Source organism: Carcharodon carcharias, chromosome 20, assembly GCF_017639515.1.
Source record: "Carcharodon carcharias isolate sCarCar2 chromosome 20, sCarCar2.pri, whole genome shotgun sequence".
NCBI classification, from domain to species: domain Eukaryota; kingdom Metazoa; phylum Chordata; class Chondrichthyes; order Lamniformes; family Lamnidae; genus Carcharodon; species Carcharodon carcharias.
In genome coordinates this window covers 98222664-98241524 of record NC_054486.1, presented here as the reverse complement: position 1 = coordinate 98241524, position 18861 = coordinate 98222664, and the positions used below count along the sequence as shown (strand labels likewise).

Genomic DNA, 18861 nt, shown 5'->3' with positions numbered 1-18861 from the left:
TTCCGCCCTTTAACTCTGTACACTGTTTATATATTTTGGCTTCGGATAGTAAGTCAGCTGCATGATAATTCAAACTGGGGAATTTTGAGAACATTCTGACAGTATCCCTTTGACCTTCCTTCTTCTGTAGTGCTTCTGATGAGTATCACTGTAGTCACTTTTCCAAAGCTCTGCCCACGAAGACAAGTTGTGGCAGGAATGCACCACGGAGTAATAATGTCATTGTTTTTTATTCACTTTTCATTTCACTTGCCTTTCTCAACAGAGCTAACCTGCTGCTGGTCCTCTTGATGCGTTGTCCCGCTCACAGAACTGAGACTAGGTGCTGCAATCTCTGCACAAGGACTCTGTCTGCTTACCAGCTCTTTATTTGAGCACAAGCTCAGCTCTGTGTCTTCAAAGCTTTTCTTCGCAGCCACAACACTGTGCTTTCAACAGTCTCCAATACTACAACTTCATTGCAGTGGACCGAAATACCAAGGGTTGTCTCATGCCATGTAGCATGATTTAAGGATGTTCGCCATCTTACAACTGCTGATCACTATGTTGTGCTATTATAATGACATAATACTTTGGGCTGTACAAGACACAAGGCACCAATTGCTCAGAAGGGGTTGGATAAATACATTGTGGGTCCATTTATTAAGGCTAGGTACATGAGAACAGTTATACATAGGTGTAAAGCTTGAAGGCATCAAAGCTGTTCGTGTGCCCCGCTCAAAGCAAAAATGAAACTGAGACTGGATCACATGACATGTTTCCATTCTAGCGATGTCATACTGATATCCCTTAAAGGCAAATTACAACACGCAAGTCCTCAAAGTCTTTCCATCACCCACAAGGCACAAGTCAGGAGTGTCCATAAGACCATAAGATGTAGGAGTAGAGGTAGGCCATTCGGCCCATCGAGTCTGTTCCACTACTCCACGAGATCATGGCTGATCTGATAATCCTCAACTCCACTTTCCTGCCTTTTGCCCATAACCCTTGATTCCCTTATTGATTAAAAACTTGGCAAACCATAAGATGTAGGAGCAGTGTGATGGAATACTCTCCACCTGCCTGGTAAATGCAACTCCAACAACATTCAGAAAGCTTAACACCATCCAGCCGAAGGCTGCTCACTTGATCAGCACCCCATTCATCACCTTAAATATTCACTCCCTCTGCAACCAGTGTAATATGGCTGGCAAGGGTATCATCCACAAGATGCGCTGTAGCAACTTGCCAAGGCTCCTTTGCCAGCACCTTCCAAACCCAAAGCCTCTACCACCCAGATCAACCAAGGGCAGCAGGTGCATGGGAACACCACTACCTGCAAGTTTCCCTCCAAGTCAAACTCCATTTTAACAAAACTATATCACCATTGTATCATTGTCACTGGATCAAAATCCTCCCTAACAGCACTGTGGGAGTACCTTCAACACATGGATTGCAGCAGTTCAAAAATATAACTCACCAACACCTTCTTATGGACAACAGTACCCACATCCCATGAATGAGTAATCTTTAAATAATTGGAGATGTTTCATCTGTGTCCACTTCCTATATACAAACGCTTGCTTCCTGTTGCCATATTTTGTGCCAACTTTTATAATTCCTACATCCGTATTTACAGTGGTTGCTCTCTATAAAACATACTGCTTTGCAATTACATCTTTTTACCAGTGATATTAGTATCATATGTCAGTCTTGTACCTCACAACTCATCAGCCTATGCTGCATAGAAAATAAATTAAACTGATGTCCTCCTGCTAGATCTATAGGTAATTTTCAGCTTCAGCACTGCTACAAACTAACAGTGGTGGCAGCACATTAACACCATGGAGTGAATTTAGTATTCCTGACATGGGTCCTGCCCACCAGGTGGAGAACAAATTGGAAATTCACATTACTTCAGTGGGAGAGGCAAATAAAACACCTAGCAGACACTTCACTGGTCAGCGTTTGTCCTTCCCCTGGATTTACGACTCAGGAGGCGGAAATCCCACACACCAAGAGCTGCCAGCCAATCAGAGGCTGACAGCACCAGCAGAAGAGGTAACTGCTGCAGGTAATGCTTGAGCTACTTCACCAGGTATTGTTGCTGGATCCCTGGGCTCAGGTGACTGAGGGTGAGATGGGGTGGGGGGTCGCTGGGAGGGAGTCACAGGAGATTCAGAGGTGAGATCAGGGGAGTAGTTTTCTGCAGCCATCCTCCCCCCTCCCCCCACCTTGACGCCGGGTCCCCTTACCAGGCACACCAAGGCTGCTGGGGGTTTGCTAGGCAGCCTTTGGGAGACAGAGAACAGCCGTGTGACCTCTATTTAATCCCTGTGCCACCTCTAAATTCCAGTGAGCTCAGGTATAATTAATGTCAATTGGCTCATTAATGAGCCTGATTGACATCCCACCATGAGCGGGCGAGTTTCCCTTCCTGCTTATGAATTAATCACAGGTTTTTTTTCCACTGCCGGGAGATCGACATGATTAAGTAGGCCCAGCTACCATGTTTCCCACCGTGACAGACTGGATTAAATTCCACCCATGTTGCTACAATTTTCTGTGCCCATTTCAATAGAAAACTTTTTTTTATAATTATATGTTGATTTGATTTTATATGTTGATTTTCTTTTTTTGTACCAATTCTGCTGTCTGAGGACGAGACAATTATAAGTGATCATTGTCTCTAATGATACTTCAACCAATTGTCCTTCTCTGTTTCCAAATTTGATGTAGTTGTAGGTCATATGATATCAAAGTATTGTTAAAAATAAATGCTAGAATGTATGACTTTAAAATAGGGGTGGAATTACTTCTGTACTACCTGGCCCAACTATCCCCTACCCTATATCCCCACTTCAAATGGAGAGGATATCTCCAAAATACCACAAGAGCTCAACTAGTATATTGCAATAGTTGAGCAGTACATTAAAACCTTTTGTGGAATGTAGGAGAAACACTGGGAGGTCTGTAAGTAGTCCTGTTGTTAGCTACCCTTACAAGACTTTGCTCAGCAATAAAATCATTCAAGCAAAACTGCAGCTGCACAATCTTTATAAATTTTTCTGAACATTATTTTCTTTTAAACAGGAAAATTTGGTGTAAATTGTGTAAACTGAATTGTGACTGAAAATTAATTCTATTCAAGACGCTTAACCATCATTAGAATAAAGACACTTTTGGCATTCATTTGAGCTAAAATTGTACAAATATTTAATAAATTAATCAAGAACCACTCAATCTAATTACTTTTGTTCACAAATACAGGATAGCACAGGACAAAGATTACAAAGTAACAACAATATGGATCCAAAAATAATTTTCATCCTGAGCAGTTATAGTATGGCAATGTTGCCATTAGATTACTGTTATATTATGACAGACAATGCATTGTGGCCATTTCAATTTTTTTTATAATTACATATTGATTTCTTTTTTATGCAGTCACATTTTGTACAAATTCCACAGTGCTGATGTCCCATACCTCCAAAGAGTGCTGCTCAGTGCCTTGGCCAACATTTATCCCTCAAACATGATAAAAATGGATTATCTGGTCATTATCAAATTGCTCTTTGTGGGACTTTGCTGTGTACAAAGTGGCTGCCATGTTTCCTACATTACAATAATCAATAATGACTGCTCTTTAGATAGGGATTCACTAGATTGATTCCAGAGATGTGGGGCTTGTCTTATGAGGAGAGATTGAGCAGTTTAGGCCTAGAGTTTAGAAGGAGAGAAGATCTAATTGAGGTATAAAAGATGCTAAAGGGGATAGACAAAGTAGACGTGGAGCGGAAGTTTCCCCTTCTGGGGTATTCTAGAACGAGAGGCCATAGTTTTAGGCTAAAGGGTGGTAGAATTAAATCAGAGATGAGGAAGAATTGCTTTTCTCAAAGGGTTGTGAATCTGTGGAATTCACTACCTCAGAGTGCAGATCCTGGATGCTGAATAAATTTGAGGCGATAGACAGATTTTTAATTAGTAATGGGTTGAAAGGTTATGAGGAGAGGGCGGAAATTTGGAGTTGAGGCCAAAATGAGTTCAGCCATGATCATAATGAATGGCGGGGCAGGCTCGAGGGGCTGAATTGCCTACTCCTGCTCCTAGTTCTTATGTTCTTAAGCGCTATGAAACACTTTAGTACATCCTATGCTCGTGAAAGATACTTTACAATTGCTTTCCTTTCTTCTATTCAAATTACAGTTAAAACTTACTTTGCTTAAATATAGTCCCCAACATTTATACTGTCCACACTTAACCATGACAGCTGCGCGTATAAGGACCAATGGTGCTGTTATATATTGTTAAGTTATTGGTAAATGTCAGGGGGAACACAAAATAGAAGATCTATGTATAAAGATTCATACCAAGTGAATGAACCACCACCAAAACTGAGTCAAATTAGAAATGAGACCGGCAAAGGCAGGGAGTTACAGATGCTCTCTTAGCAAGTGATCAGGGGATGGCCTGATAAACAGCGAACACAACCAGCAATACAGCAGTATTGGGCTATCAGAGATGACATCTCACTGGAAGATGGTGTTCTGCTAGCCAGATCCAGAATAATCATACCCAAAACAATGCAGGAAGAACTCCTCCAGAAGATACGTGAAGGCCAGATGGGTAAGCTCAGAGCCAGATCAGCTATGTACGGGATAGACATATACAAAGACATTAAAAATATGGTGACTACATGCAATGTATGCCAGAAGTACAGAAACACACAACAGAAAGAGATGATAGCTACTGAAGTATCACCCAAACCGTGGCATACCTGGAAGCCAATTTATTCACACACACACAATCAAGAATGGTATCTCATAGTCACAGACTACTACTCAAAGATTTGAGAAGATGCAAGGAGGCATCAAGGGGATTTAGAGAGGCAAAATGAATGGGCAAGAACATGGCAGATAAAATATAATGTGAATAAATATGAAGTTATCCACTTTGGTAGAAAAAACAGATAGGCAGAGTATTTCTTAAATGTTGGGAGGTTGGGAAGTGTTGATGTCCAAAGGGATCAGGGTATCCTTGTTCATGAGTCACTGAAAGCTAGCATGCAGGTGCAGTATGCAATTAGGAAGGCAAATAGTATGCTGGCCTCCATCACAAGAGCAGTTGAGTACAGGAGTAAAGATGCCTTTGTATAGAGTCTTGGTGAGACCGCACCTGGAGTATGGTGTACAGTTTTGGTCTCCTTATCTAAGGAAGGATGTACTTGTGAGGGAGTGCAACGGAGGCTCACCAAGCTAATCCCTGGAATGGCAAGAATGTCTTATGAGGAGAGATTAGGAATCTGGGCCTCTATTCTCTAGAGTTTCAAAGAATGAGTGGTGATCTCATTGAAACTTACAAAATTCTTACAGAGCATGACAGGGTAGATGCGGATAGGATGTTTCCCCTGGTCTACAACCAGTGGACATATTCCCAGCATAAGAAACAAATCATTTAAGACAGATTAGGAGGAATTTCTTCACTCAGATGGTGGTGAATCTTTGGGATTCTCTACCTCAGAGGGCTGTGAAAGCTCAATCATTGAGCACGTTCAAGACAGAAATCAATATATTTCTGGACAATAATGACATCACAAGATATGGGGATAGTGGAGAAAATGGAATAGATGTAGATGATCAGCCATAATTTGTTTGAATGGCAAAGCAGGCTCAATGGGCCAAGTGACCTACTCTTGCTCATATTTCCTATTTTTCTATGAGAGCCACAACAATCATCTCAGCAGTATGAGTTCTGTTTGCCGAAGAAGGAATTCCTGAAAGATTAATACGTGGTAATGGCACCCAGTTCACATCCTCGGAAATTAAGGAATTCACTGAACAGTATGGGTTCAACATCATCAGCTCATCATCATACTACCCTCGAGGACATAGGCTTATAGAAAGACACACCCAGATGGTCAAAAGAGTGCTTGTGAAATGCTGTGAGACAAAGGAAGACCAAAACCTTGCCTTATTGTCACTCCAAACCACAAAGTGGACATGAAATCACCTGCAGCCTTGTTGAATAGAAGAAAATATAAGAATACACTGCCAAGTAAAATACGTCCTCCAAGTGAGACAACAACTCACTGAAGCACAGGAAAGAGGACGTCAGCACTTCAACAAACATGCCAAATCCCTATCTGAGCTGTTGAAAGGACGAAGTATACTTGTATAGGACCCAATAATGAAAACCTGGAGCCAGCAAAAGTTGTTGCTGAGGCACCAAGGTCATACGTAATTGAGACCAAAACCAGTATGCAGATGAGAAGAAACAGAATCCATATTCAACCTACACCAGAGCTGGAAAAACAGAAAAGGCCATCGACAACACCAGAAACATCAATGTCCAGAGAGACAACATTGACAACATCACCATCAAATGACACATTAGTAACGGCAAGCATGGCTCCTGCAACACCAGGAACAACATGCATAACATTGCCTGTGCAGCATGCCCACTTTCCACTAAGAGAAATGAATGTCAAATCTACAAGATGGGAGCACATCTTATCACCTAAGTGATATCATAAATAATATATTTAGAAAAGAATACATGCTATCAAAGACTCTTAGAAAAGTTAAATTTATTTCCAAAAGTCGATTGATAACCTTCTTTAGTTTATAAAATTCAATGACTGGAACAGCTACGGTGAGAGGGGCTTTAAGTTTTAAAGAAAGGGGGATTTTATATATTGTTACATTATCTGTAAATATCTGTAAAGACCTATGAACAAATTAGGTAGGAACTAATTGTTATATGTAAGTGCTCCAGGGGGCCACATTTCACAGCTGCACTACAGAATCACATGCTCTGTACCAGTTTGAACTGGTCCTTCTTTTATACAAGGCAGCATAGCAAGTATTAAACATAAAAAAAACTCATCTTTCCAAGTTTAAAGTGTGATTATTACCAACAGCAGAGAAACAAAAGACAACAAGAACTCATAGCACTTGCAAACCATTTGTCAATACCTTGGCATTGATTACAAAGGCGCCATTTAAAATGTATTAAAAACACCAACTATTTCAGACACTTCAACAGGCCCTTGTTAAAGTGCAACTTGCTGCTGCTGGTGACCAGATTAGAATTGGGTTTCTTGGTCAGGAGTACAGAAAATAGATGTTTCAATTACTCTGTTGCTGATAATGCTATTCAAAAATAATCACTGCAGATGCAAGCTCTTTTCTTCCCCACATGTGATGGCAGCATTGTTAGGTTATAACCATTCAAAATTACCTTTGCATCTATGTTGTTGCTACTTTGTAATTAAACTTTGTACTGTGCTTTAATGTACATGTGAACAAAAGTAATTAGATTTTTTGAGAAGCCAGGTTTGCACCCCAAATCCAGCTGGGGATCAGCAGATGCTCCCAAGGTGATCAGGTGCTCAAATCAATAACTGGGATTATACCAGGTCTCTGGAGACAGGCTGGGAGGTGGGAGGGCTGAAAAAATTGCAGCTGTCAGGAGGTTTGAATGGCAGTAGCTCACATTTTATCCAATTAACAGGCCTATGAACAGCCATTTTAGAACCTCTCAAGCACTTTGGAATGACCCTGCCACCCCATGAGGAGACTGCTGCCAGGTACATTGAGATGGCCTCCGAGTGGCATCCTGGGGAGAGGGGTACCTTCTTTCCAGGGGTTTCCAAATCCAACAGCAGGGCCTCCAACAGCAATGACCATTCTCATGGCTCCAGCAACACGGCTGAAGAGTTAATTCCTCCTATCACCATGGCCTACCTGCATATTAAAAAATATTCTTACTTGCCCTTCGAGGGCACCAGAACATGTAGGCATCTCTCAATCTCCCTGCATCCTCAACAGCAGTCACCTCCACTGGTGGTCCACTGTCCCAACAGCAGCCTCGTAATTAGCCACAAAGTAGATTCCACTCCGTGGATCTTGCCATTTGCCAACACAGGCTTAGGGCCCAACGTTTGGTCCAGAATGCTGGAATTTTACTGACACGCTGTGAATCCCACCATAGAATTTATGCTGGAGGATGGTACTCTGCAGGAATACCCAGTGGAGGAGATCGTCGTGGTAGGACTTGACTTCTACACAAGGTAAAAAAGTTGTTCGTTAAGCTTCTCACTGTTGATGATGGTATGCAGCAGGTGGCAAAGGAAGATGAGTATCTTAGCTAATATCACCACCATCAACACCTCTTTGTCCTTTTGTCTTGATGTGATGACATCTTTTGGCAATCTCCACCTATCACTGGCCCTCTATCCAGCCCTATCTGTCCCACTCCCCCTTAAACCAGCTTATATTTCACCTCTTTTCTATTTTTCCTTAGTTCTGATGAAGAGTCATTCGGACTCGAAATGTTAACTGTATCCCTCTCCGCAGATGCTGTCAGAGGTGCTGAGTTTTTCCAGGTATTTTTGTTTCTGTTGAGTATCTTTTTGTTGAGCTGTGCTGCATTTTTTCCAACAGGTTTGGGACCTCCATGCTGAGGTAAAGGACTTGAGGACCCAGCCCAGATGCTTTCACACAGGATTCTACTATGAAAGTTAAGTACACTTTTACACCACAATATATAAATTAACATAAAGCAGTGTCCAAGGGATTCCGCCAAACCTAGTGTTATTCTAACAACTTGCATAAAAAAATACTATTTTATATTTCTTGGTTACACCATCTAACATTCATAGAAGGCAAGTTGTGTTACATCACTATAGGTGGCAGGGACTACAGATAATTTCTTAGTCCTCTTCCTTCAGATTATGGAAAGATGAAATGTAATTGTAGCAAGTATTCATAATGTACAGTTGAAGTCAATTGCTAATAAAATTAAATATCCAACATGTTGCTTAACCAGCATTATTCTGTTAAGTATTATACTTACGTTTTATACATCTGTTTGTACCAGGGCTCACAGTCCATCCAGAACAGCACTGTCTTCCACAAACATTAGCTCTGAAAGCAAAATTTGTGTGTGTGTTAATTATGAAATTCTTTCTTCAAACCACTATTCATTTTATTTGTTATGCTTAGAAAAGGTGTTTGTTTATTTTTCATTGGCTGTGTTATCTATTGGATCATTCACAAAGCTATTATAAGAAATACATCTGGTATTCCCTGATGAGTTAGCAGGTTCATCCAGTGAACAGCAATCCCAACCAGGCCCCAGATGCAATTTATGTGCTGTATGAGTTGGCTAATCTTAGTTGGGTTGGTAGTTGGAATGATGCAATTGGCCTCAGAGTCATGAGAAAAAGAGAATACTGGCCAATTTGCCATTCCTACTTGCTTTCTAGCTATTCCCTCCAGAATGTGATAACAAGATTGGGCTCTGCTGTGATGCCCTTAAAGATCAAGTAGGTGCTGATATTCAATGTCAATAACCACACATGTGATGGTTACTAGGGCACATAGGGTGACTGAAAAGTGGAACAAATAGAATTCTTCAAAAATGCTAACTGTATAATTCTCAAAGCAGTTTGATGCGCTCTGGGATTGTTTTGACCCCAGTTTTCTAGTGTTCAACATGCTAATTTACTCAGACTAATGAACAAATACCTCCTTCTCCTTTTGTCAGTATTCTTCCTCCAGATAATGTGTCACTAGGGGGAATTTCAATTCACTGTAATTCCCATACATGAGCACACTTCTGTTGCTCCAATGAATTCTGTAACAACCAACAAGTTATTTTTTTCTGTGCTGCAGATCACTTGATGCCCCTTAGGCATTTCCTGTCTGAATTCAGCCACGTTTGTGCCAAGTAAGCCTTCTTAAGATTGATCCAAGTCTGGGATTATAAGCAAAAATTCTAATGCAGCCATGACAGATCCAGAAATTCACAAAATATGTCAGCTATCCACACACTAATTTATAAAAATTGAGAGCAGATGAATACTTCAGTACTTGCTTACAAGCTTTTGACAATAGGTTTCTTCAAAATTATTTTTTTGTTAAACTATTTATTTTTAATCCATGAAAAACGCATTTCTCCCCTTGCCAAACTAAAACATAGGGCAGAATCATCCCAGATTTGCACTAAGCGTGGTATCAGGCAGGAAAAAAGGACATTTTACCTGCCGGCCGCAATGGCGGCTTTTCACATCATATTGTCCCAATCCTGCCTCATTAATAATGTATTCCTGGGGAATACACTATTTCGATGGCGGGGGCAGGGGGTGGGGGGGCTTTCATTATCCCATCACACCATCAGCTCGCCGCTTCATCACGCTGGGCGCCATATTTAAAGTACAGCCACGTGCACACCTCTCAGTGCTTCCAGCCCAGGATTGCTGAATGGAAGACATGGCCCTGAAAGGCAAGAAGACTGCAGGCCGCCTGATTTAATGACACATCACTCAAGCACCTTTTGAACGCAGTGGAGGCCCGTCGTGATGTCCTCTAGCCCCACTATGAGCGAAGAGCAGCGAACAAGGTCAGTAATCCAGCATGGGAGGCCGTGGCAGCAGTAGTCAGTGCCAATGCCCTGCAAAAGAGGACAGCAACCCAGTGCTGCAACAGGATGAATGGTCTCATCCATTCCACCAGGATAAGTCAATCTTCTCATCAACTCACAAACCCATCACACATCCACAGGGATTTCACACCTCAAGGGTCAACGCCACTAACTCTCACATGCATCCTCACATCTCTGTCAGGCTCATATCCTCTCGAGCTTGTGTCCTCATCCCATCCATGGCTCCGCTCACCACACAAACATGTCATGCAGTGCCATGTGTCCTGCTCACATTCTCTCCATCTGTTTTCATGCAGGAGAAACTGGCTCACAACAGGAGGGAAAGGTCCCAGGCTGGGGAGTGGAGTGGCTCATATTAGCTCCCCCACTCACCTGGAGGACCATGCCATCATACTGACTGGTGAGGGCTTGGACCATGCCTGCAGTGGTGGTGAGGTCCACAGCGAACACTCTCATGAAGATCCTGCACCATATGATCCCTCCCTCAACGCAAATGTGAGTGCTCTCTCTCCTGCTTTTGACTCTATGGACATGCACTAATTATCCCTACTTTGGTTCACAGGGAGCCCTGCCAAGCAACCAACATCCTTAGCCAGCCAGTCCTTCAACTCTGAGATAAAAACAAAAAAACTGCGGATGCTGGAAATCCAAAACAAAAACAGAATTCCAAGTTCTGTCGGAGGGTCATGAGGACTCGAAACGTCAACTCTTTTCTTCTCCGCCGATGCTGCGTGACCTGCTGAGTTTTTCCAGGTAATTCTGTTTTTGTTTTAGTCCTTCAACTCTATTCACATCCTCATCTCTAGCCAAGAGGACTTCTCCTCCATTGAAGAGCTGGAAGTAAGCAGCCTGGAAGACTCGTCACAGTGCTTACCCACACCCTCCACCAGCACAGAGACACACACCTCGGTGGCACCTAGATCTAGAGCAAGCTTGGGTTCACAAACATAGGAGTAGGCCAATCGGCCCTTCGAGCCTGCTCCGCCATTCATTATGATCATGGCTGATCATCTAACTCAATAGACTGCTCCCGCTCTCTCCCCATATCCTTTGATTCCTTTCACCCCAAGAGCTATATCTAACTCCCTCTTGAAAACATACGATGTCTTGGTCTCAACTACTTTCTGTGGTAGAGAATTCCACAGGCTCACCACTCTCTGGGTGAAGAAATTTCTCATCAGTCCTAAATGGTCTACCCCGTATCCTTAGACTGTGACCCCTGGTTCTGGACTCCCCCACCATCGGAAACATCTTTCCTGCATATACTTTGTTTAGTCCTGTTAGAATTTTAGAGGTTTCTATGAGATCCCCCTTCCTTCTTCTGAACTCCAGTGAATATAATCCTAACTGACTCAATCTCTCTTCATATGTCAGTCCCGCCATCCCAGGAATCAATCTGGTGAACCTTCGCTGCACTCCCTCTATAGCAAGAACATCCTTCCTCAGATAAGGAGACCAAAACTGCACACAATATTCCAAGTGTGGTCTCACCAAGGCCATGCATAATTGCAGCAAGACATCCCTGCTCCTGTACTCAAATCCTCTCACTATGAAGGCCAACATACCATTTATCTTCTTTACTGCCTGCTGCACCTGCATGCTTACCTTCAGCGACTGGTGTACAAGGACACCCAGGTGTCGTTGCACATTCCCCTCTCTCAATTTATAGCCATTCAGATAATAATCTGCCTTCCTGTTTTTGCTACCAAAGTGGATAACCTCACTTTTATCCACAGTATACTGCATCTTCCATGCAGTCATGCCCACTCACTCAGCTTGTCTAAATCATACTGAAGCATCTCTGCATCCTCCTCACAGCTCACCCTCCCACCCAGCTTTGTGTCATGTGCAAATTTGGAGATATTACCTTTAGTTCCCTCATCTAAATCATTAATATACATTGTGAATAGCTGGGGTTCCAGCACCGATCCCTGCGGTATCCCACTAGTCACTGCCTGCCATTTGGAAAAAGACCAGTTTATTCCTACTCTTTGTTTCCTGTTTGCCAACCAGTTTTCTATCCATCACAATACACTACCCCCAATCCTGCGCGCTTTAATTTTACATGCTAATCCCTTATGTGGGACTTTGTCGAAAGCCTTCTGAAAGTCCAAATAAACCACATCTACTGGCCCCCCCGCTCATCAACTCTACTAGTTACATTCTCAAAAAATTCCAGTAGTTTTGTCAAGCATGATTTCCCTTTCGTAAATCCATGCTGACTCTGTCCGATTCTGCCACTGTTTTTCAGGTGCTCAGCTATTAAATCTTTTATAATGGGCTTTAGAATTTTCCCCACTACTGACGTCAGGCTGTCTGGTCTATAATTCTCTGTTTTCTCTCTACCTCCCCTTTTAAATAATGGGGTTACATTACCTACCCTCCAGAGTCTATAAATCTCAGAAGATGATCATCAATGCATCCACTATTTCCAGGGCCACGTCCTTAAGTACACTTGGATGTAGATTATCAGGCCCTGGGGATTTATTGGCCTTCAATCCCATCAATTTCTCCAACACCATTTCCCTACTAATACTGATTTCTTCCAGTTCCTCCCTCTCACTAAACCTTGAGTTCCCCAACATTTCTGGTATGTTATTTGTGTCCTCCTTTGTAAAGACAGAACCAAAGTACGTATTTAGTTAGGCAGCAATTTCTTTGTTCCCCATTATAAATTCCCCTGGTGTTCAGCGCACGGACATGTGTCCGCAGCAGAAGGAGACATGTTCAGCAAAGCTCCCTGGCACTCGGAGGACTGCTAAGGAAGAGGCATCTGAGATATCCGAATCAGATGATGAGTCTCTGGATTTGACTTTCCAGCTCATCCTGAAGAGTCAGCAGACGGCGGGGTAACATCACACAGAGCTATTGGAAGCCCTCAGCAGAGTGGATACGAGTCGGAGGAGTGCGCCTGCCTGTTCTCTGATGAAATAGTGCCCACATGTGCACATATGGAGGTCTCCATTGGAAGTTTGGTGAACACCCTGGAGACCCTGGTCCAGCAGAATGTGGAGATGCACATAGACCTGCACTCCATTGTGATAGCCATGGGTGGGTTTCTGCAGTGGTAACGTGAGAGGGAAAACGGACACTTCAATATCCCCACCAGGTGCTCCTTCCCTCAAGGAATCAGGCCGGGGCCCTCAGACACCCAAAGGGAGGAGGAATGGTAGCTGGACACCCCTGAGTCATCCACTCAGGGATCTCAGAGGTTGTCCTCTCCCTCCAAGTCCCCTTTGCCTGTGACTCCCCTCAAACTCATCCTCTCTCACCGCAGAGGGAGCAGCTGGGCCACAGGAGGACAGCCAAAACAAGCTGGGGCCCCCCAAGGCTTCGCTTTCCAGAGGACCCACGACAAAGTCATCAGAGGCAACAGGGCCAACCATTGCACAGGCTGTCTCCACCCCTGCTGTGGATGTCAGGGCAGCACCTAGAAGTCTAAGGTGTTCAAAAATTTAAAAATTCTGATCACGGTTGCACAGGTGAACACATTTTGTCGCTTCAGAATCTGAAAATATATTCACTTTCATTGAATAATGTGCAATGGCGACTGTTAGCTTCATTGAGAGGCTTTGCGAGTCCTCCCACTGCAATCCCATCCCTCCCCTAATAGCAGTTCAGCTGCACGCAACTGGCCTGCGAGTGATTCTGAGAGGGAGAAATGTTTGTGTGTGGCAGGTTCATACAGAGACTTGTGCAAGTGTTCTCCCATGCATGTGGATCCTTCCTGCATCACATTCATCTCAATGTCCTGAGCATTTTCAATGCTGCCTAGTGGGGATCGCTTTCAGTTGTCCATCTGAGCTGATCTGCATCTTCACCCACCCACTGATCACACTCCCGTGCAGCACCTGTTCTCGCCCATCATGGTTCACTCCTGGTTCACTTTCGATTTAGCAATCATGGTGCATCTAAAATTTTTCTTCAGGTGCCCCGTCCTTTCCCTCCCCCAGTCACCCATTTCCTTTCCCCCATCACTGTTGACCTCCTAGGCATTACCTTCCACCTCCCCACTGTGACCTACCAGCCACAACCCTTTTCTTTCGGGGATGTCCAGGTGAACATGCACGTTCCCTTCCTTCCTGAGAATTTCACTACCATCCACATTATCCTCCCTTACCTTCTCCTTCCTACCCCCTTGTCTGCCTCCAAGTCCCCACCAACCGCCCTCGCTGTCCCTTCTACTGATACCGTTGCACCCTCACCCTCTCACCCTACTGCCTCATTATGTCCTTGGTCATTCTCATCATTCCCTCCTACCACATCCACCTTCAGTTCACTCCCCAGGAGGCAGTCATGAATACAACAGTGCCCTCCCTTGCAGGTGAACCTGGCCATCCCCCCCCTCCGGACTCCTTCCTTTCTTGGAACTCTCTCCCCCTTGGGGAACTCCTTCCCCACTTGGAATTCCTTCCCCCCTTGGAATTACCCCCAACCTCAACCCCCCCGTCACCTTTGTTCCCCCCTCCCGACCTCAACCCCCATCAACTTCATTCCCCCCTCCCAACCTTACTCCCAAGTCACCTTCGCTCACCCCCCTCCTAACCTCAGATCCCTGACATACTTTCTCCTCCCAACTGAACCTAGATCATTCTCTCCCACCTCCCAGTACAACTTCCTCTCCCATGCGCAGCTGGACATTCCTCTCCAGACCTTCGCCGATCATCCTTTGAGAGCAGACCACGTTTTCCACGTTCCGTGAGCTGCTTTGCAGTGCAGCCACGTCCATGAAAATTCACCCAGCATGTGATGGACTTTCCTCTAGGGTCCCATTGATGTCAGGCTCCAGCAACTTCTGTTCCTCAGAAATCTGCGATATGAGCTAAGCCCCAACAGTAAGTCTCGACTTCTGCACATCACACTTGTCAAGGCGTGTTCTGCACTGGTGTGTTTTCCCACTGATGTAGACGGATGATTCCGCATGGTGGGATGATTCCGGCAAGCTGGGCATATGATGACATGCGGATGTATTACAATGAGGTTCCCGACATCCAGTGGTGGACAGAGCGGACGATTACAAACTGGTTTCACGACATTGTGAAACCAATTTTTGGCCTTCTTGCTATATTGTCCGCTCTCACAAACATGTCCAAAGCCAGCAGGCACAGAAACTTCCACACGTAATCTCCCTATCCATGTTCTGCTTCTGTCCAGCTACAAAGCAGTTGTGACACAAGCAATGCACAGTTGTATGTTCAAACTGCTGATCACAAAATTCTATGTGCTACAAGAGAATAGGAAGAGAGAAATAACAATTAAAAATGTGAAGGGGGAAATTAAAATGCATCTCTAAAAAATAATGCTTACAATGCTTTCACATGCAACGAGAAAGAATTGCGAGAAGATGACTCTTACAGACTGGGCTTTCCAAGTCTATGATAGCTCAGCCTGTTTTTATTTAAGCGTGTTATGTGAACTATTAAATTAGTAATTTAAACACGGACTATAAGTTCGACCAACAGCATTTTCGTAAAGGGGTTTCACAAATTGATCCGTGTTATTCCATTCTCGTGACGCTGGATTTCATAAAATATCTATTTTTTAAAGAAAAAAAATGCAAGCTGTTTGTCACTCCGCTCCACCCTATCCCCGAGCGAGAACGGGCAGTGATACCAGGTTTAAGCGCTGCCTGATTTACCTCAGAAGCATCGACCGTTTCGAAGCCAGGATTAAAATGGCGCCTGGCCGCTCCGCACGCGGCGGCTTTTGCCGCCTTAGCGCGAGGCGGGAGCGCGGGAAGCTCGCGCCCCGCCGGCACAGCCAATCAATGCAGCCCTCCTGTACCTTTGCCAATTCATTGCACTCAATGCACATCGATGCAATTGTCCAATGCGTTATCTAATGGCACTGCAATCACCACCGATAACCTCCGCAGGGGCCAGGATGGCTGGTGAAGAAGGAAAAGTTTGCCGCTGGTTTCTCTACCTCCAGTTCACGTACCACCGCAAACGATGAGATGCCGGACTAAGAGGTATGAGCAACTCGGTAAAAAATGCAGCTAAAGCTACGATTCAAACATTTCTCGTTGTCAAGAGATACAAAGTTAGAAATTCCCCCGTTGTTACAGAGAAACTTTCGTGTTTAAAAAAAAAACTTCCTTTTCTGTCAAGGGGAAAGTAACATTTCAGGAATGCGTGTTTTTGCACAGTGCGGTTCTTTAGGATACAGTTTTGTTAGAGGGATTGAAAAATAACCAATCGTGTTGCATCTATAATAATCATCCTTCTCAAGCAGCCAAAAACTACTAAATGATTATAAATAGTTCCTTCATGGAACAATAACATGGCCAATTAAGGACAGATGAAAAAGTTAAACATGATAATAAGATCATTTTGCTTATCAAAACTTAAGCACTCTGGGTCTCCTATTTAACTATCTCAGTAGACAGCTGCATTTGAAATACTTTTGCTGTATTTGACTGTATTATCCTGGTAATTATTCCATTTATTACGTTTCCTCTTGGATTATCTTTTGAAAAAAAATGTTATTCTTCCCTGCATCCTCTCCAATGGTCTTTTTGAACCACTGTAACCAGAATTTAACCAGTATTCCCAAGTGTGGTCTGACCTCAGCAGAATTTCTGTAGACATGTGCTCCATTTTTCTGATTATCTAACCCAACATTTAATCTGTTTTTAATTTGCTTTTCTACATTATATCAACATTAAAAGTGAGAAGACAACTGTTGATCTTGAGTTACTTTCTAAATGAGCACCTGTTAATCATATATCCATGTAACATTTTTTTTTCCCTGATATGCAATGTTCTGTTTGCCAAAATGGCCCAGAAATTGCAGTTGTCAGTTTTCTCACATTAGTGTGTAAAAGTGACAAGCCCTTGTGGCGCATACACAAGTGCCAGTAAACATGAAATCTATAAGTTGCTGACAGTGATACCCTGATCTTCCACAGGATGCACTGTTGCAATCTTTGGAGATCCAATCAACACAGAATCAGCGAGCTGATGCGACTTTCAACTTTGTATTTGGTATTCTTGCTGCAAAAACCAGTGAAAATATTGCATCTTGCTTAGGTGAAACTAAGTTTTTAAACAGTGCATTAAACCATAACGTGGGGAGGTTTAGTGGTATTGTCACTGGACTAGTATTCCAGAGTCCCAGGATAATACTCTAGGGACCTGGGTTTGAATCCCACCAAGGCAGATGGTGAAATTTTAATCTAATAAAAACCTGGAACTAAACATCTAATGATGATCATGAAACCATTGTCGATTGTCATAAAACCCCATCTGGTTCACTAGTGTCCATTAGAGAAGGAAACCTGCCGCCCTTACCTGGTCTAGCCTACATGTGACTCCAGAACTACAGCAATGCGTTTGATTCTTAAGTGCCCCCTGAATTGGCCGAGCAAGCCACTCAGTTGTATCAAACCACTGCAAAGTCACAAAAAGGAATGAAACCAGACGGACCTTCTGGCATTGACCTTGGCACTGGAAATTCAGCCCTGTTGACCCTGCAGAACTCTCCTTACTAACATCTGGGGGCTAGTGCCAAAATTGGGAGAGCTATGTCTCAGACTAGTCAAGCAACAGCCTGACATAGTCATCCTCACGGAATCATATCTGGCAGCACAGTGGTATACAGTCAGGAGGATGTTGTCCTGGGAGTTCTCAACATCAACTCTGAACCCCATGAAGACTCATGGCATCAGGTCAAACGTGGGCAAGGAAACCTCCTGCTGATTACCACATACCACCCTCCCTTAGCTGATGAATCAGTGCTGCTCTACATTGAACACCACTTGGAGGAAGCACTGAGGATAGCAAGGGTGCAGAATGTACTCTGGGTGGGGGACTTCAATGTCCATCACAAGAGTGGCTTGGTAGCACCACTACTAACCGAGCTGGCTGAGTCCTTAAGGACACAGTTGCTTGACTGGGTCTGCGAAAGGTTGTGAGGGAACCAACAAAAGGGAAAAACATAGTTGACATCATTCTCACCAACCTACCTGCTGCAGATGCACCTGTCCATGACCATATCGGTAGGAGTGACCACTGCATAGTCATTATGGAGACGAAGTCTTGTCTTCATATTGAGGGCACCTTCCATCGTGTTGTGTGACACTACCACCATGCTAAATGGGATAGATTTCGAACATGTCTAGCAACCCAAGACTGGGCATCCATGAGGCGCTGTGGGCCATCAGCAGCAGCAGAATTGTACTCAAACACAATCTGTAACCTCATCTCCAGGCATATCTCCCACTCTACCATTACCATCAAGCCAGGGGATCAACCCTGGTTCCATAAAGAGTGCAGGAAGGCATAGCAGAAGCAACACCAAGCATACCTAAAAATAAGGTGTCAACTTGGTGAAGCTATAACACAGGATTACTTGCATGCCAAAAAGTCTTAAGCAGCAAGTGATAGACAGAGCTAAGTGATCTCGCAACCAACAGATCAGATCTAAGCTCTGCAG

General features: G+C 43.7%; 1 protein-coding gene across 1 annotated transcript in view; it reads right to left on the bottom strand.

The window, feature by feature from the left end:
* The window catches only part of LOC121292264 (latent-transforming growth factor beta-binding protein 2-like), a 658547-nt gene that overhangs the window by 598683 nt on the left and 41003 nt on the right, over positions 1–18861 (bottom strand). The window contains exon 2 of the mRNA XM_041214068.1: positions 8836–8906. Within this exon, the coding sequence (XP_041070002.1) occupies positions 8836–8906 (71 nt within the window). The remainder of the gene's footprint in view (positions 1–8835; positions 8907–18861) is intronic.